General features: G+C 39.1%; 1 protein-coding gene across 15 annotated transcripts in view; it reads right to left on the minus strand.

The window, feature by feature from the left end:
* LOC121521417 (clathrin coat assembly protein AP180-like) overlaps nt 1-20597 on the minus strand; it is a 37105-nt gene that overhangs the window by 2334 nt on the left and 14174 nt on the right. For 2 of the 15 annotated variants that reach the window (XM_041805387.1, XM_041805388.1), the window contains 21 exons: nt 20451-20544; nt 20259-20370; nt 20056-20162; nt 18632-18673; nt 18071-18144; nt 17830-17835; nt 17291-17303; nt 17078-17202; nt 16296-16372; nt 16054-16068; nt 15302-15466; nt 12806-12904; nt 10584-10826; nt 10311-10385; nt 9912-9998; nt 9386-9475; nt 5749-5835; nt 3432-3463; nt 2330-2383; nt 2089-2166; nt 1897-2008 (listed from right to left, as the gene is read on the minus strand). In XM_041805387.1, coding sequence (XP_041661321.1) covers nt 1922-2008; nt 2089-2166; nt 2330-2383; nt 3432-3463; nt 5749-5835; nt 9386-9475; nt 9912-9998; nt 10311-10385; nt 10584-10826; nt 12806-12904; nt 15302-15466; nt 16054-16068; nt 16296-16372; nt 17078-17202; nt 17291-17303; nt 17830-17835; nt 18071-18144; nt 18632-18673; nt 20056-20162; nt 20259-20370; nt 20451-20544 — 1762 coding nt within the window. In that variant the 3' untranslated portion in view covers nt 1897-1921. Of the gene's footprint in view, nt 1-1896; nt 2009-2088; nt 2167-2329; nt 2384-3401; nt 3464-5748; nt 5836-9385; nt 9581-9911; nt 9999-10310; nt 10386-10583; nt 10827-12805; nt 12905-15301; nt 15467-16053; nt 16069-16295; nt 16373-17077; nt 17203-17290; nt 17304-17829; nt 17836-18070; nt 18145-18631; nt 18674-20055; nt 20163-20258; nt 20371-20450; nt 20545-20597 lie in introns of those variants that run through there. The other 13 variants (XM_041805390.1, XM_041805389.1, XM_041805396.1 and 10 more) reach the window with 13 other exon arrangements.

Below are 20597 nucleotides of genomic sequence, written 5' to 3' on the forward strand. Positions count from 1 at the left end.
CAAAATTTGATGTATTGTAAAGAGAAGTGAGTAAACTTCTGCAGTTTTGTCTGGTTTTATTCGCGTTTTTTAGATTTTAAGGTAGGGTCTAGAGTTGCATATTTGCTCTAACTGTAAGAAGTATGCAGCTTTATAATTTTATGCCAAACCTTAGAAAAAAGTGTTTATCTTTGCACATGGGGGCAGGGCATGACAAACTTCTGTTTTCCTTCTTTGGCAGTTTGTAATAAAGTAGTAGAGGTGAGAAAACATACATCCAATTAAATTAACTTGTAGTTTAGAAACTACACAACTGTCCCTCACTGTGAGACCGAATAGTTGAAGGTTACTAAAAAAATGAGTTGCACGAACTTAAAAATTAAAAAATAGCTATTTCAGCTCAATTTTCTGAGTTGATTGAACACATTTTTAGTTTGAAGTATGCAGTACTCAATCATTAAAAGTATTTTTTTAATTGTCCTTGGATTATCTGTTTTTTTTTTCCAGAAGGCCTTTGGGCATTCTTGCACCATGAGTGAAGTTACTGACTCAGAAAAATTCTAACGGTTACTGACTTTCCAGGGGCCCACCTGAAAGACCCAGAGCACCCACCCACACACACACACACACACATACAAATTGTGATTTATTGATGATATCAATGAATGGCCAACAAGTACTTCATTTTGGAGCTGATATCAGTGGTACACTTTTGTTGGGTCTGATGTTGAAGTAATTAATTTGTTTCACTTTTTACCTTTTTAACCACCTTTTCAACCCAATTTTGCCTTTTTTGTTTGCTACTTTTCAGGAATTTTAAGCACTTTTTTTTCACCAATTTTGCCTATTACTACATTGCCACCTTTAAACCCCTTTTCACTACTTTTTTCTGCTGCTTTTGCCACTTTTAACCCATTTTTGCCTGTTTGCCCATTTTGTCACTTTCTACCTATTTTTTTTTTTTTGCCCATTAACTCTTCTTTGCCACTTTTAAGTGATTTTGCACATTTATACCCAATTTTGCCTCTTTTAACTATATTTCACCACCTTTTCTGTCAATTTTGCTACGTTTCAGCCATTTTGGCAATTTTTGAACCCTTTCCTCAACTTTTTTCTGCCCATTTTGCCTATTAACCCATTTTTTGCACTTTCTGCCTTCTGTTGCCTATATTAACTCGTTTTTTGCCACTAACCCCTTTATACCAGTTTTTGTGCTATTTTTTTCAGATTTTAACCCATTTCGCTCTTGTTACCCCATTCACTACGTTTTTTTACCTGTTTTTTTTTTTTTTAAGATTCTTAAGCAATTTTTACCACTTTCCATCCATTTTTTTGCCCCTGTTAACCTGTTTTGTCCCTTAAACCCATTTTTGCCACTGTTAACAAATGTTTGCCACTTTTCTTTAAAGATTTATTTTTGGGCTTTTGTGCCTTTATTGGATAAAGTTGGACACGGGGAAGAGAGCAGGAAGAGACGTGGGGCAAAAGGGCCACAGGCCAGATTTTTTTTTTGAAAAAGGCTTTATATAAATAAATAAATAGATAAACTATTTGTTGCTTTGATACTAGTGGTTGTTATTCAGGTAAAAAATATAGAATATCACAGATCAAATTTACAATGGACCATTATTTTGATGACCTTCATAACCCCCCATTTGGCTGGGCCATGGAAAGCTCTCCCTTTCCCCCCTCTTATTTATAATACATATCCAAGCAAAAACCAAAGAGACTTTCAACCCTGATATCAGACAAGTTTACAGAAAATTAGAATACAGAATTTTAATGGAATGAACCCAAGTTTTTAAACTTTGTATCAATATAAATCTGTGTACATAAGACTCTGAAGTACACAGTTAGACAGTTATTTTAGTTTTCAATGGCTTTAAAGTAGGCTTGTTAATTATCTGTATCTTATACCTCGGGGGTTTACAGGTCAGTCAGTCTACATGAAGTCCTTAATGTTGAGGTCATCCAGAGCGTTCCTTGGTGGTGGAGGCTTTCTGGGGCTCTGGGCTGTTCCAGGAGACATCTGCAGACACATTTTACTTTAAGTTTTACACTCCTCTTTATTTTTAATTAATGAAATTATTATATTCAGTGAGTGGTTACCGGTGCCCCGGGGGCTGCTCCGGTCGCAGGGAAGCCCGGCCTCACCATAGGCATCATGGGAGCTCCTGGTGCCCCAGGCTTTCACAGAGACAGGAGGGAAGAAAAAGAGCCAGTAAGAAACAAAGTCGGACACCTGATGGGTGTGAAGGGACACCTGAGGGACTCATTGTCCATCAATGTCTAGTAATGTCCAGACTGGGTACAGGGACATTACTAGACCGTACTGGACTTGTGGTCTTACCATGCTGAAGCCGGGGTAAGTCCCCATAAAAGGAGGGACACCCATGGGTACGGTCTACAGGTGTGGAGGGGAGGGAGAGGAGGATTCGGGATGTTACTAGACTACATATAAGACAGACAGACAGACACAAAATGCAAACAAAATACACTCCCAAACCTTAAAAAAATAGGACAAAGACACACTGATTTTGGACACAACAAACAGAAGACAAAAACACGACACAACTAAAGTCCTATTGTACCTAACTACACATGCACCGGGGTTTTGAGAGCAGAGGAGAAGCGTTTTGCAGGAAGCCTTCAGATGAGAGTGTCATTTCATTTCTAGAAAGGCAACTGAATTATCCATACGGAGCGGATGTGTTAGTGAAGGGGCAGAACCAGGTAACTTTCCTGGACTCTAATAGGCTTAGAAATCAGCAAGTTAAAATAAGTAAGAAATTAAAAGAAGAAAAGCTGTATCCAAGCAGCAGCTTCTTAATTTGGCTCGACCATTTGCCACTTCATTACTCTCCAGTAAATGTTCCAGATATTTCAGAAATACCAGACTGTAAGTTAAAGGGGACATATGATACCCTTTTTCCTCCCTTTAATGCTGTGGTCTAAATGACACATCTGTGCTGTGGTTTAGTTAAAAAAATCACATGGATCAAGGAGGTTTTGGGTACTGTAGTTCTGAACGGTATTTCTCAGAGTTTTGGAGTAAGTCTCTTTATTAAGGCCCTTCCACCGTACCTCCCTTTTCAGTGGGCTGTTTCAGTATGTGCTTCCATGGCTGTGGGTGGGGATTTTTATGCGTGTCGATATGAGGTGAAGGGAAGGTATTATTATAAAGACTCAGTGTGATGTCACAAGGAGCACAGATTCTGAAAAGACTGAGATTTGTGTTCTTATATGTAGGTGGACCACAAACAAAGGGCTGTCTTGGCTTATTTAACATCTTGTTCCTACGTCTGTGATTAAACCTGGAACCTGGAGAGCTAGATGAAGGCAATGCTTGTGATTGCTGCTAGGCCCTGTCAGTTGCTGCCATGCGTCTCCACTCCATGCTATAAGACACAGACAACATTTACCATGGGAGCACCCCAACATGGGGGAGCTACCTGAGGGGCCGCTGGGGTTCCCATTGTGAGATCTGAAAGAAAAAAAGAAAGAGAGCTACTGAAACATCTGTTATTTATTGACATTATTTCAGCCAAATCAGGTTGATGTAATTGATGGTTGTAAGGTATAACAGGAATAAATTGTATTAGCTTTTTGATGAGAAGATCAATACCACATATAACTGAAATCTCAAGTCAAGTGGTGATTAGCTTAGCCTAGCTTAAATACTAAAAACAGCTTGGTAGGCACTTATCAAAGATCAAAAGTTATGCCTACAAGTCTAAATAACACGTTCTATAATTAAAACCAATTTAAAGCACATGCTTAGAGCTGTATAAGTAAAAGACTGCAACATTTCCATTTTACATTTTTAAGAGTTATGTGCTGCAGCTAACCTTGCAAAGCTTATGGATTGGCCAGATTCAGTGTCTGATATCAGGCAAATCCATCTTTTAAAGTTGTCTTTTGTTGTCTGAAATGACTGTCAGGTCTGAAAATGGACTTGACCAATTAGTGTCATTTGAAACGAACGAGGTGGTAGCTACAGGCAGGGTTTAGTTGTACTAGAAGCTGGTAGCAATGGCTGCTGCTGGTGTATCAGCTGTAGCTATAGTATAGTGGCATTTTCTTTATTAAATAAAGAGCAAACATTTTTTTTCTTTTCTCTCAAGCTGCTTCAGTATGAATTTGCAATCGTTACAGTTTAAGGTGACCAGATTTTTTGTGGATAAAAACCATTAACTGTTGTCATGACGATTTACTAAACAGGGCACTTATAGTTTCATGTATTTTGACAAAAGCAGTGCAGCCTTATTGTGTTAACAATCATCAATAATATAAATACTGGAACTAAAAAGCCAATAATGAAATGAAAATATTTTAACAACATAACTCTGCTACATAACTGTTCAGGCTTAACACTTTCTCTTCTTGATTTAGTTCACTAAAATTCTGAATTGTCCCCAAAAAATTCTGGATTTAAAAATCCTTATTTACTTATTTTCATTTTTCATTTATTTTTTTCCATTAAAGAGTTGCTATAATGCAGCATCAAGTTATGGCTTCTAAAAACCAAACATATCCTGCAGTTGCAGCTAACTACTATAAAAAATGTAACTGGCCAAATACAAGTAGACTTTTATTTTGAAGGAACATGAGACTACATACAGGAAATGCCTGAGATGAGCCTTAGCACTTAACTGATCATCAACAAACAGCTTGGCTACAGTCAAAACAGTAAACATTTTATGATTTTTGTTGACAGCAGATCAGTTTGAAATATGTCAGGGAGAAGTTTGCTCTTTTTCACATTCATAGTAAAAATCAGGGACATTTCCAGGGATGACATACTCCTCACCGGAAAAAGGGGACGTCTGGTCACCTTAGTTTAGCTATACATTATATTCTGTTGGTATATTCAATGGCATTCGCCAGTGTAGCGAGTAACTCTGATGTAGTTATGGTTAAGAGGAAGTCAGAACTGGGGCACATTTCTTAATTAAAACAAAAGCAAAGAGCCATACTGAAAGCTTTCCTTTGCAGGGATAATTTGCACTTTTCCTGACTGCCTCTGTACAAGTTTTATCCACTAAGTAGTTCCACTGTTGATAAGCAATGGCCGCGGCTACCAGGCTGTGCATGTGTACAACCTAATTTTGTCTTGTCGCTCTGATTGGCCCATATTGAATGTGACAGACAGAGTGTTCGTCGAATCATCACCTGAGATTTTTTTTTTTAAGTCCTGCCTTTCTCAAACACTTTCTATGGGAGTTTTCCCTGATTAATGTGAAATATATCCAATATATGCAATAAATATATGAAACAGTCTATCTGGTGTGTCAGGTTATTCTACAGCTCTTCCCTGACAAACCTGTGGCAGTGCTAGCTATTACCACCGGGTTCTAGCCAATGTTAACTTAGCAACAATACAGGACACAGTGCTTAAGGTTGCTAATAAGCTGTTGTTCTTTAAAAGGTGATCTTCAAAGATTTAATAAATCCTATCATAATGATTAAAAAATGTTAAAAGGTGCTACTTTATTATGTTCTGTTTGACAGCGTTACCCTTGTTTTTATTTATCAGGTTGGCTTGGCTAATTTACTTTGACTCAAGATTTTTATCATTGATAGAGACATGATCGCAGTGTCTTTCTATTCATTTAACAGGATATCCAGTAAAAACATTACAAACTGTTCCTTTAATATACAGACATGTGGCATTAATCTTCTCATGCATCTTTGACACATAAAGCAAATATAGAGCTACTTATTCAAATCCACATCTGTGACAGTGCTAGTGATCTAAAGACTACTTACTACTCGCCATGTTAGCCATAGAGGTGTCAACATCGCCCCCCTGAGGGGTCAAAGTGGGCTTCATTACATCTCCTAATCCATCAAATACTACAGAGAGGGGAGAGGGAGAGGGAGGTCCATGTTAGCATCCTTCACAGTAAGCTTTCACACTCTAACACAAGTCCTCCTTACTATTGGGGATTACCATGACAACCAACAGATGTCTCCATGACAACAGAGGAGATAGGGGCATTGTGAGCTACAGGGAGTTAGTTGATATTATAACATAGAAAACTAAGTCGATAGAGGACTTTAGTATCACCATGAATGGTCAGATAAAGTCAAATCTGCTCCAGGAGACATCTGTCAGCTTCTTATAGCTATGCTTGTTTGCACTATAAGCACAAGACATGAAATTAACTATATGTGAATATCAAAAACTGAAATTAACCCATTAATTTTTCATTCTGAGTTGCATCTAACCATCTTAACAACAAGAGCAGTCTGAATATAAACATTTTCAGTGCTTGTTGGTGAATTTTCCTTGTTCTGTAGGATTACGTTGGAGGATTACTGCAGAAAATATGATGAAGGGACAAAGGTTGCTAGAATGGAGCTAAGCTAAATGTTGAAGAAGCACTGCATCACACGGCTACTTCACACCCTCTCTGTGACCATAGAGCATCAGTAATGGAAGGGACAGTGCAGCTGAGCGTGCCTTTCACCACTGCAATGCAGCAGTGCACTGTGGGAAATTAGCGTGTTAAAGAGCAAAGGAAACTCACCCAATCAAATGGCAGGAAGCAAGCAATGAGCCAGCCCAAGAGCCAGATGAAGAGAGAAAGAGAGAGAGGGGTAGAGTGGGGTAAAGAGAGGAAAGAAAGTGAAAAAAAAAAAAAAAAAAAAAAGCCCAGATGCCATAGAGGGGGGAGAAAAGCAGTGAGGTTTTAAAGGAGCAGGCAACGATGAAACCATCAGAGTTTAAAGCATGAATGATAGAAAGAGAAGGGGAAAGAAAGGGTTAAGCCTGTGAGCAGTAGTATTGCAGACCGTCAGTTATATAACATGAAGACCAGTACCAGGACAGGGGATGACAGGAAACAGGTGAGCAGGGCACATGTTGCCATGGTAACAGTGGTCACGCAAACTAAATGAATTGTGTTGACAGGTGGGAGAGATGTGAGGATTTCCCCAGTGGCTTAAAAAAACACAGTATTGCTAAACAAATGAGATGATGGGAAGATGACATTGGCTCGACCATATATGGACATTGTGTAAATCCACAAGACTTAACTGTGACTTTACTTGACAGAGAATAAATAAACATGTAGTCCTACTTTCTCAACCCCAACTCAACAAACTCGACAGCCAGTGCATTAAGGCACCAGTACCATATAACTATGTGTGCATTCGTCTTTTGCGAAACTGACCCGACATCATTATGACATCATCACTTTTAAAGAATCATCATACACAGACAGCGGTTCTGCGATGGAAAAAGATGAATATTCTTGATTCACTTATTATAAAGGTGTGCCCATTACACTGCACCATTAATTAAAGCAATACCACTGCTATTTTTTAATACCGGAGATACAGTACCATACCATATTACCTCCAAGACAAAAAGTAGGTTTAATTTCCAAAAGGAGACAAGAAAGAGACTGAAATATAATGTATTTTTTGTCAGACATTCAAAATCCATTTTTTTTCTGTTCAGTGGGTAAATCCATCTTAACACAATGCATCTGTAGCTTTTCTGCCTCTAAAGTGTAGAAACCAGGAATCAAAGTATGATTCCCCACCAAATTCAAGCAAAGTGAATTAATGTTTTGACTGAAAGTAAAGGCTTAAATGTGATCACTTTCTTTGGACTAAAACGGGACTTTCTATGGACTAACTGGGCTAATAAAATTAAAAATAGCTGCCAAAATTAGCACTGGTAAGGGCTACAAAGGCATTGATAGCATCAACAGAATAGCGCAACAGCTAGCTTCAAGAGAAAAGCTAAGTACTACGATTCATCATTCAAGAGCTATTTAACTTTAGTAAAGCGTTTTGCTTCTTGTTGTAAACGACAATGCCAGTCTGGAAAGGTTTTAAACAACATTGTTCCAGATCTGTGTGTAAACATCTGTACCCGCCAATACCAACTGTAGATATATTTCTGATACTGGTATCGAAATCTGAACACTAGTATTTACAGCATCATTTTGATTCCTTGAGCCATTTAAAAGCTGCCACATTTGGCGGCTTGGGGTTGAGAATAGGCTGCACTTTAAACTGTAGAAAGACTCTGTATCTGGTGTTGAGTAAAGGAAAAAAAATTTAAACAGCTGAAGGCTAACAACAATTTATTTCATTAAAGCTGCTGTGAGGATTTTCAAGCTATACATAAAATGCACTACTAATAATTGTATTGCCTCAAAGGTTATTGAGTCCCTAATTGACAATGATAAACTACTTCTTTATAGTTATTTCCCAATACCTGCACTGCTGCCAGGGGGATAGGTGTCAGACAGTCAATATAATACAGTGTAAAAAAAAAAATCTTACAGCATTTAATGACAAATATTCACAAAGAGTGGCACATAAAGCTGCTCTGATAAAGTAGGAGGAGATTTTTTTGTTGTTTATTAGCAATTTAAAAGGAAGTACAGTTTTTTTCCACAGGAGGTGCCACAACTGATACAAACTGTAAAGTACCTCACAGGAGCTTTAACTGTTACCAAAGTTAGTAGAAAGATCCACAGATGAATAAGTGAAAAAAAGAAAAAAATTTGGCCAGAAACTAAACAAAGTGGCTCTAAAGGACAAGCCTTTGTAAGGACAAAACAAAACATCATGCAGTAATCGATAAATTATCAGCGGATAAAGTCATGGATGGATCATGAAACAGCTTGCCTGGGCAGAAACATCGCTCCACTATCAACATTATGTAGGTGGTCCAGGGCTCTCAGGTGCTGTTTTTTTCTATTTGCATGTCACACTTGTGCTGAAGAGATTTAGGCCTCAACCTTATTTAAATACCTTAACTCCCTTAACTTAAATGGCTTTCCCATTTAAAAATCAAATGCTACTTAAGCATGACATGCAGCTTTAATTGAAAGTAATGAATAAAAAGGCGCCCTGCGATTGACTGGCGACCAATCCAGGGTGTACCCTGTCTCTCGCCCAATGACAGCTATGATAGGCCCCACCCCATGAACAGGATAAGCAGTATAGAATATTGATGGATGGAATAAAAAAGCATTCTTTAAGGTTGAATAGAGCAGTGGTTCTCAACTGGTCAAGCCAGTTCCACTGCCAGTTACTTAAGGAAAATTCATGACCCATATTCCTGATATTTTTCAACCAATTAGATTTATTTCATGAAAAATGGTGTGGTTAGACCTCAGACCAAAAGTTTCTCATAGACCTTTTTTTGCCAGGCACACGTGTGCGACCTTTTTGTCCTACTTTTTTTGGGTTCCACCTATCAGAAGAGAGTCAGCATAGAGGACTGATTTCCAGACAAGCCCCCCTTTGAGTAATCCATCCATGACTTTAACAGAGTGTTTCACAAAGATGGAAATATTTGTCTGAGACAACTGGGACATGTTAGTATCTTCTCATGTGTACACAGAATGCATGCAGACATGTAATGGACTGGTTTTACCTGACATAAGCTCAGCACCAGGGGCGGCGGCGGCAGCAGCGGCAGCAGGAGCAGCAGCAGCAGCAGCTGTGGCGTCTCCTCCTGTGGACTCTGGCAGGTCAACCAAACCAGACCATGTCAGGTCAAAGTGGGATGAACCAGTCCCATCGCAGCATGAGGGCAAAGAAGTGGTAATAGTGAGCCTTCTCCTTCACACTGGTGAAGCCAAACAGAGTGCGTAAAGTTAGGGAGGAAGTAATGAAAGTATGGTTATACGTGTTTATTATAAAACAACAGAAATATTGCTGTTACAAAACAAAGCACTCACACACATCTGCTTGTAAACCAACAAAATTTTTATTGGTGCAAAACAATGGCACCAAACTTATAACAACGTGAGCAGCTCTCCACTAATTTTCCTCCATAAAAGGCCTGATATCAAATTAATTGTGTTTTAATTTTTCCCAGGTTCTACTCCCTTCTCAGACAAAGTTTTCAGGAACTGATGGTGTCAGAGCAAAAGCAGGCATCCATGTGAGTTACCCACCACCAAACAGGTTCATGATGGCTCCAGTGTCAATTTTGGGTGAGGGTGCTGAGGAGAGTGTGGGGGCAGGGGAGCTGAACACATCCGCTGGGAAGGGCAAAATAGATGTTCAGAGTCCAAACACTCACACATAGGTAAACACAATCTATATCTGACTGTGATTCTCTTTAATGCACATTTATCATTTGCCATAACAGTGCACGCAGTTCATGCTGGAACAGGAGAGAGGTAAGAGTGATTTAGTAAATGATTCAGACAGCTCAGAAGCTTTTAGCCGACCTGTATGAGCAATCTCATTTCCTTTTTTGTTCCTAAATCAAAGCCAAGGACAAAGCTGAGAACACACACAGCAAAACAGGAAATGAGAGTGAGAGCAGCAGAGTAGGAGCAACAGGCTACCTGCCATAAACAAGTCAGCACTGGGAGCGGGGTCTGCTTTGGTGAAGCCCGTGTCTGGCATAGAATCAAAAATATCTACAAACACATGCACACCCAGAGACAGGAATAATCACTTTAAAACGGTGAGAATGATCACAGCCTTCAAAATGTGCAAATTAGTCAACGGAAAAGATCAAAAAGAGGAGAGGGGTATGACAAGCAGCATCATGGGGAATTCAGGAGGATGCTTAGATGTCAGGATGATGCAAAACCACACAAATCTTTGTCGTTTACCGCTGAAAAGGTCGGTCGCAGGGCTGGCGGTGTTGGGGGATATGGGAGCTGAAATGGTTGCAGTGGTGGTGATGGTGCTGGAGGTGAGAAACGGGGAAGGGGATGGGGAAGGGGAGGGCACCACAGAGCTAAAACAGACATCCAGGGAACTACCAGGGTTATTATTCTCAGCCGTCATCATGCTGAAAAGGTCTAGACCTGGAGACGTCACAGTGGTGCTACCCTCCGATGGAGCGAAGGGGTCTTTGAGGAGGGAGAAGGATGGGAGAGATATTAACACAATGACTTTAACAGATTAGAAATGTGTTAATGTTTAGAGGATGGAAACATGAAAGCTGAGGGGGAAAAAGAGAAGAAAATGTGCAGAGCTCCAACACACTCCCGCTTTCCGTCGAAACAAACAAAAGGCTAAAAATATCACAAATGAAGCCAATATTATACTCTTTCAAAGTAAATAAACCTGAGAGTAAACCACAGCAACTATTCAAAATTATAAATCTCACCAGCATGCCTGTCATGACAGAAACTACACACATCTTACGAAGCCAGACAAATAACACTATTGTCTTCAATCACCATGGCAACAACAATAGCACTGGTCAGACACCAGCAGTAATGAAAAGCAGATCTTTACACCTACTGTCACTGCACAAAGATGAGATAAAACCCTGATAAAAGCAAACACAAAAACACCTGCCAAAACATGCCTAGAACTTACAAAAAATCCTTCAGTTCACAAAATGAGCAAAAATAAAAATCAGATTAATTACTTAAATAAAAGTGTCTATAGCCTACTGCTTTAAAATGTTCCATCATACGTTGATTAGCTTTTTTAAGCCAAGCAAAATACGGTATAAAGAAAATGTTCTTCCTTAGATGAGAAACATCAGTACGAGACTCTTTTCCTGGTGACTATCCACCTTATTTCTCACCTCCATGACATCTCCTTATGTCCTTAAGTCTATGTCTGACTTCCAGTGCCTTCTGTCGAACCGTCATTTTCTGAAGTAATAAGATGTTTAAACTTTTTTTTTAGCAATTCAATGAAAAAATCTGTTACACCTCAAACAGGATACTATGTGTATTCCTCCTCCCTCACTGGGAAAATTTGTGCAGTCATTTTTCAAGAGTTACTAAAATTTTCCTAAAAAAACTCAAAAATAGTAAATTTATTCTTTTTTGAGTGTATTTGTTACCAGCCACCACCAGAGTTAGAGAAAAAACTCAGATGAAATGTTGCTTGAGTAAAACTTTAACAACACTCATTTAAGTTTCAGTTGGGCTGCCATCACACAACTTTCACATTGGAAAGAGCTGGCTGAGAAACAACAGAGGTGAGTGACTTTTCTTAATCTAATTTGAAATAAAATGGTGGTGTAGTTCATGATATAATGCACACATAAAGTTTTTAATTATAGTGTTGAGTTTACATTAAGCCAAAGCTAAAAGGTTTCCCTTTAATCTATTTCAGAACATTGTTGTCACAGTTGTTCTTCCGTGTTCTTTTGCTCGTGTGATTCTCTATGTTTATATAGTTGTTTTTGTGTTGGAGAGCTCTCTGTCCCACTGCAGGCTGGTTGGTGAGGGCAGGAGCTCTGGACAGTCATGGGGCAGCTTGTTAGGCATCGTAGCTGCAGTTTACTGCCTGTTGAATCTTCAGACACCAGAGTATACTACAGCCTCCAGTGTGGTAACCTGGCACCTCTTCAACCTGTTAATATGGGTATTTTTGCTGGTGATTTTTTAGAGTTATTTACCTTGTCTGACACCTTCTTGAATTTTTTTTTTTTAAACAAATGTATTTTATGTCACAAGCAGTCTCTTCTCTGCCCTTAGTATATACTGTAGCTGGCTACTTTCTTGCTACATCTGTTGGCTAGCTAAAAAACTAACACCAGCAAGAAACTAACAAGTTTTAGTTTCTGAGTTAGCCTATATTCGGCTTCATGTGTTTGGTAAAAATGTCTTTGACTTTTAATGTTTCCAACAGACTCATTTTGAAACAAACATCCTGAACAGGATTTTTAAATAAGCAAATGAAAGATATGAATATGATGTAAAGTTAATGGCTAAAGCTAACAGGGCTCCAACACAGGATCAGCATGATTCTTGCGCAGCAGTTTATGAAAATTTAGAACACATGTAGTGTAAATCTGTGTTCATTTTACTCTCCCTTTCACTCTCACAGACATGCATTTAAAGACAAACTTTCAGTCACCCACCAGCTCCAGCATTAGCGGCAGGGGCGGGCGTAGTGGTGGCACCACCCTCAGTGGTGGCTGCAGAGGCCTCAGTGGCAGGAGCAGGTGTTGCAAAGGTATCTGAGGTTCACACAAACCCCAGCAGGGGACAGAGACACGCAGAAGAGAGAGAGGGGGAAATAGACATGGAAAGAATAAAGAGTCAGGCAGTATACAGAGGAAATAGATAAGATCAGAATAATTAAGATAAGGTAGGTAATCAAGCATAATTATCAGACATATATGACTGACAGGTGAATGGACAAATGGGAATACAGACAGGAGGCACTACAGCAAGAACTAATCTTGTGCACGAAGAGCAGAAAAAGCTTAAAATCTACAAGTGTTACAGCTGCCATCTGTAACTGTAGCCATGTGACAGGGTTGGACAGAATTGCTTTTCACTGAGGTCAAAGAAAAGCATGTCTGCCAATCAAGCAAGATGCATGTGGAGAATGAGTGCAGCAGTATGTTCAAGCTGAGTGTGTGACTGTAGAAGATGTCTGTGAGTATGCAGAGTACTGGTAGAGGAATACTACGTTTGTGCTTGTGCAAGACAGAGAAAATATGATAATGTGATTAGTATAGCATAATATTATGTATGGAGCCCCGGTTATAGTTCAATAAATAAATGATCATGAATAAATAACAACTTGAATCAATTCTGTGAAACTAGTAGATTAACTAATGGTTGTGAAAAACATTTCATGTCACATTTTTAATACCATTTTTGATGACAGATGTTATGATCAGCCACTGCCCTCTAAGCATTTTAACCAGTCAAATACAAGCTGCAATACTCATAAATACAGCTGGATGGAGTTTTTAAGCATATGGTCATACCTCTGCGAGTGCTTTAATTCTAAGTGTCATTAAATTCAAACGTGGTCATATTATTTTTTATATTTTTATGTTTGGATATCCACAACAGTAGCAATTTAGCTAACATAACTTAAATGCAAGAAGCTTTACTATTGCTCAGCTATAGGAGTAGTGCATAGGAGAACCTTTCAGTACATGTAGAACACCTTTATTATCAGATCAAACACATTCACATCTCTAGTGATCCAAGATAAATCCCACATGTAGTCAACATGGGCAATCACAGGTGGGGCCACCATGGAACCCAGTAACAAACCCACGTCACCCATATTGCAGCCCACATATAACCTATATGGGTCCCACATGAATAGCAATGAGAGTTTTTGCAAATGTAGCTAAGGCTAATGTAGCTACATAAATAACATACCTCAGTAGCTTACATGGCTGCTTTGTGAGTTTAGCTTTAGTTATGTTTGCTAGGTAACCACGTTAACCACGTAGCTCCTTTATCTATAGCTTAGTTGGGTTTAGCAACATGAGATTTAGCAAATGTAGGTGAAGCTAACTTAGGTACGCAAATATTGTGTCTACATAGCTTACGTAGCTGATTTGTGAGCTTAGCTTTAGCTACATTAGTTAAGTTAGCTGCATAGATTTGTTATTCACATAGCCTCATTATCTATAACTACTTTAATTCAGCAGTGTCAGCCTTAGAAAAAGGTAGCTAGAGCTAACTTGGCTCTGCTGATAATGTAGATATGTAGCTTCTTTGTGGGTTTAGCTATAGCTCTGTTACCGCCATCAACTATGTAGCTCTGTTATCTACGTAGCTTACATAGCTAACAGAACTATGTAGGCTAAGAGTTTTCCTGTAGGCTGACTGTTTACTCAGCTTTTTAAATGTTTTGTAATCAGGTTTTGCAGGTCAGTTTGTTTACTTTTAACTTCTGGTATCCTTACCCTTACCTTAGATCTTACTCTAAATGGAAGTTTAATTAGATTTTATTTTAAAGGTCTCAGTGTGTACTTCCATTGTTAGATATACAGATGAACAGTCCGTGAGAGTGGTTGTCAGAAATGAATGGTGTGCAGCCTGACTGTTTTGTCCTAGCTTGACTTTCCAAGAAATAACTGTTATATTTTAACTGAAGCTCAATACTTAAATGGATGAATCAGGAGAGGATTTGGTCTGTTGACATTTTTGGGGGCAAGTGAACTGGCAAAACTCAAAATGTGACATGAAGTTGTGTTATTGGGGAAATTATATCATGTAATACACGTTCTATGATAAAATAAGTCAATTTACTGTCTCCAGTAATGAGTTAATTGATGTAGCTAGAATTAATCAGTCTATTGATTAACATTAGTTAATATAAGTATTTATTTCATGATTATTTATTGTGCTCCATTGAAAATACTTTTCAAAGCAAAGCTAAAGATGATGACCTTGTGCATTAATGATCATTGAGAGTTCACTGTTATTGATGATGAAACATCATCAGCAGACTACAAGCACTATGAGTGACGGTCTTTCTAAATACTCGATCTGTTTGTGCATGCACTCGTCTTTGTGTTGTCATTTTTGTGTGATGTTTTTTTCGAGTTGAGCTTCCCAGAGTGATTCTTTCGTAGAGAATTTTCTGGAAGCCCACTGACCTCCCAACAGATCCATATTGGCGGCGCCAGGGGAGGTGGCAGCTGGTGTGCTAGTGGGAGGAGCTAGAGAGACTCCAGGTTCTGCTGCAGGAGTGGGCGTCGCTGCAGGGGAGGGGGCGGGCTCTGCCGTGAGGGTGGGTTCAGATAGCAAGGAATCGCCCATTTCTGTGAGCACCAACAGGGCGTTCGAAAACCCCAAAGAAAAGTACCAAAAAAAGTAACCCAAAAGAGCAAGCAAAATAACCGTTTGAGTCACCGTTTCAATGGTGAACAAAAAACAAAGCCAAAACAGAAGTCCAATTCAAATCAAAACCCAATTAAAAAGTTTTTGATTAAACAACCAAATAAAACCCAAATATTAATCAAAACAAGATTGAAAAATTACCAAGCATTACCCAATCATAAGCAATTAAAACAACCAACAAAAATAGCCCCCATTATAATCAAAAACAGACAATGGAGCATGTGGCGGGAAGGGAGAGAGAAGGCAGAGAGAAACAAAGACACAACTCAGACTAAAGAGAACAACTTGAGGAGACAAACAGGGAGGTAACCACGTGACATTTCTAAATCAAAGTCTGTTTCATTTGGATTAAAACACCAACATGGCCTCCAGGTCACCTCAATTTAGATAAGAGTTTGATCAGAGAGAACGTCATTTACACTGAGGTGTCCTGGAAAATGATTTAAGACGACCGTACACGAGTCTAGACAATTGACTGGAAGTTTAAGAAAAGTAGAGCAACACTCACCTGAGCCAAGAAGATCTACAGGAACAAAAAACAAAAGAACATGGCAGGATATAATGTTTAGTTTATACTGTTTATGACTGTTCTTTCTGACTCTATTAAATATCAATTTCCAATAAAAACATAGCCATTCTGTTGTATTTTAAAATACAGAAGACTAATTTTCTTTCATTTAGTTAGACAATTACAATAATGTGCATTTCAGTGTGAGCAACAACAAAACTGATGAGAAGAAGGACTGTTACCTCCCCAAGACGTGGGAGCAGCTGATGTTCCTCCTGAGGGACCTGAGGAGGACAGTGGATCCAGGTCCAACAAGGAACTAGGCAATGGGGCAAAAAAAAAAAAGGTGAGTCAAACAACAGCTAATGCGAGCACTCAACCATGTACACGCCAAAATATTGTTAGCGTGAACGAAGAATTTTTTCACACATTTGTTTCTTAGGACAGGTGTATCGGGGGCAAGGTGTCACCAAACAGTTCACAGAAAACTCTTGCACACTGTGCAACTTGCAAAAAAAAAAGGGGGGGGGGGTCTCTATTGGCAGCGTTTTGGTATTTATTTATGTATTATATTCTGAGGTTATCTAGTTTCCCACATTAGTAAAGTGTGCTAGCATGCTAACATTCATGATAAGGATAAAAACACACACTACAACAGAGGTTGAGGGAAATGTTAGACAGGAAATCAGTAGTGAAAACCACCAAAATTTGAAGTGACCTGATGATTACCTCTCAGTAAAAAGTTAAACAATCAGGTTGTTCCAACTCATCTCTAAGTCAAGTGAATCACTTAAGAAAATTTCATGATTATCAATTCAGTAGTTTTAAAGATTTGTCACTGAAAACTCATAAGGGAAAACTGAATACACATCTCAGAGTGGACCCTCCAATTAGATTGGTACATAGCCTACACAAACTTATCAGGATTCGACATAAATTCAAACTATATCAGCAGACATCTCAGTAAAGTGAATAAGTCCATCAATGTTGTACACGAGTTGTTGCAGTAAAATCTGGCTCTTACTCTTCAGCCGGCTCTGGAGCAGCGGCGGCGGCAGCACTCTCCCCTGGAGGAGGCTGCAGTGTGGGAACAGCATTTGAAGATTTGGCCGGGGTCGATGTCGGAGACACATTGTTTGTCGGAGAGCCCTGAAAGATTGACAGGGAAACCCCTTTATAGTGTTGCATGAAACTTGAAAAGCTGAACAGCAAAGCTTGTTCTGAAGGTGCAGCTTACCTTTGTTGGAGACCTGAAAGAACAAGGACAGAGGAAACTGTGAGTGCTTCAGCTTGAAAAGGACAGATTTTCCGGACATCGACTGATGTTTATTAGATGAATGTATTTTAACAAAGACAAACAAAAATGCAAGACAGTCTGCATTTTATGTGATCATATGAAGAGTTAATTTTAAAAAAAATGACTGACAAATACTCACATTTTGTCAAACAACATTTTTGATTTAGTTCCAACAATTCATTTAACCCTTCATAATCTGATCCACATTACATGTCAGAGTGTAATAATACACATGAAGTGACTTTTTATCCATCAAAACATGTGTTCCTCTCTGAGCTCACACATGTAATCACACCGTTCACACACAGTTCAACACAAAAAACCCTAGTTTGGTACTTATTCACATGAAGATCATCTACATGTTGTAATCTACATGTGAACAGTGTGTAGTAGCTTTTGTGGATGAGAAGTAGAGTAAAATAGATCTACACAGTTTGCTATGAGATTAGTAAACTCTAAAACATTCAGTATATGCTCACCCTTCACTGGGGATTCCAAATGAACATAAAGGGGATAAAAGAGAGGACGGGTTAAAGAAAATTATAGGGAAAAAAACACTTTTCTACCCACATTTCTCTCAGTTACACAAGTTTTTTGTGACAAAGCTGTTGATAAACACCAAGGTAGTTTCCCCTTGTCCTTACAGGATTATAATTATTGTTACCTGGCTCAATAAAGAGTATTAGAAACAGACAAATCATAATAAAAACAATCACTTACCCCTTCTTTCCACCCTTTACATCCTCCAAACCGTTCATGTGTGTTTCCAGACTCTCCAGGATGCTGCTTGGAGCCTGAAACACAAAACACATGTTGGATATCCAGTAAAAATCCAATTTCACTTGTCTCTGCCACAGGAATGTCCATGTTTTTGTTAAATCACCAAACGGAAAAGAAGTGAAAATGAAGGGTGATTATGAAATCTCACAGCAGTTAAATGAATCAATGATGCAAAAACACACAGGATTTTTATGTCCTCATAGAGAAATTTAGTTTGAGCTACACATGCTGACACTCCATCCTGTTAACAGGCAAACAGCAAGGACACCCTGTGATTACCGGCTCCTCAAGAGTTTTAAATGGACAGTCTTCATCATCTGAGTCTGCTAGATCCACCACTACCCCCGGGTGGAGACACTGGGCAGGAGGAGATCATGATTGGTGAGTCACTATGTGTGTGACATGTGTTTGAAGTGGGATGAATGGTTGTCCTGTGCTCTACATTCTTAGTCACTTTCCTTCCAGGATTGAAAAAATGAAAGCTACAATGTGTTTACTTACGTAGTTAATGTCAGGAATGTCGTTTTTGTCAACTCCCACTGTCTGTAAAAAGCATAAGAATTTAAAATCAGCACAGTCACAATCAGCCAGAAAATTTACAATATCATACAGAAGTATCAACAGAAGTTCTACCTATCTGGACTTTCTGTTTATCTATTGATTTGGATTTTCAAGCACAAGTAGTTTAAAAAAGTCAGTTGGACAGCCTGGACTTGAGTTTGTATACCATTTTTCCAGTCATAAATTCTGTCTACTCAAAGGGTATTCATGCCACAGGTCACAGTAACCCCTGAACACCCATTTATACCACATTTACACGCTGATGGTGGAAGTTGCTAGATAAGGGATATATCATTATTTGGTAATCCTGTTAACATGCCACTGACGCAGCAGTGTGGACAATTTGGGGTTCAGTGTCTTGACCAAGGCAACTTTGGCATGTGGCTACAGGAGCTGGGGATCACGGCCCCCCAACCTCCCTGTTGAAAGTCTATGGTATAAATGGCAGTAGAAACTGAAAATCTAAGACCCTCTCATGTAATTAAAAGTCCTTTATTTAATAGGGATATCTATGTGTTTCATTCCAACAAGGCTCCATCAGGATGTCCGGATCCTGTCCCAAAGTGTGCTTTTCTTTCCAGGGTAATTTCACCAGGAGCATCACTGGTAGGATGATCAACCTTGAAATCAAATTCCTCTTGTCGCCTATGGCTTCATAGGGCTGTACAACTCTCCTGTACTCTTCAGCAGTATTCTGTCTCGATGCATGTAACCACTCTTGAACAAAACTCGTCTACTTGCTATGACAAAAAGATGCAGAATGACACCAGGTTTACAATTTCCTCAATGTCCTCCATTGTTCTTGTTGGACACCATGACACTCTGCACGGCCACGTTATAACAACCCTGTTAAAACTGATGAGGTACTATGAAAGTATATGCTGTTATGGAAAATGAAGTACCAAAACTGAATTGAGTGGAGCACTATAAATTCATAAGGCTGGTTAGGACCAAATGTTACGTATATCTAATAAAATGACTCAGTCCTGGCAGTTGTTGAGTGAACACTTGCGTTTATACAGTGTCAACAAGATAGGCCATTTTTATCATTTTTTAAGGCCACAATTACAACTGGTACACTGTTATTTTAACAATGAAGGGTACAGATGATGCCCTGACTCGTTTTTGAACAACCATTCAAAAATAATCAACAATCTTAAGTCTGAGCCAATCTTTTTACATAACATCACCCACTGTTCCTCTTGTGCTTGGAGAGCATCAACCCTGACAGCAAGAAAGACCCTCTAAATGGCAGTACAATCAAAGAAAAAGGAGAGGTTTCCTCTAGCTGATATGAAAGAGGTCATTCCTTCTTTGTTTACCTGTTGTGAAGGTCATAATAAATGCAGTTTGCTGTCCCTTACCTCAGCCAGCTTCATGAATTCCCCAATCTTTGTCACCCTGGTCAGGAACCTCTTGTAGATCTCCAAGGCCTCCTTGCAATCGCTCTTCTTCATCTTGAAGTATTTCTCTAAAAGAGCAAGAAGGTTTTTAGGTTCAAATTCATGTCGATCAGTGTTTATGTCTCTTAAAGGTCCCTATCAGGAGATATTTGTGCCACACTGACCTAATAGGTTGATGATTCCGTCATTATAGGATGCAAACAGTTTGACCAGATCCTTGAAGAGAAGCATAAAAGCAGCATTGATGATCCCATTGTTCAGCTCCTTAGGATGAACCTGAGAGGAGAAAGACAGGAAAGTTCAGCAAAACTGCATTATTTTGTAAAGTGTGAAAATCATGTCAAAGTCAGACTCACGTCAAACTCCAGGAGTGTGTCAATCTGAGTCTGCAGGACGGGCATGCCTTTCAACAGCTTCTCAGTGGTCATGGTCCTCATCACACCTTCAGCACTGAATCAATACGACAGAGCATGAGCGTGTGAGTAATTCATAATGACTTGAAA

This window comes from Cheilinus undulatus, linkage group 14 (genome assembly GCF_018320785.1).
Source record: "Cheilinus undulatus linkage group 14, ASM1832078v1, whole genome shotgun sequence".
Lineage (NCBI taxonomy): Eukaryota > Metazoa > Chordata > Actinopteri > Labriformes > Labridae > Cheilinus > Cheilinus undulatus.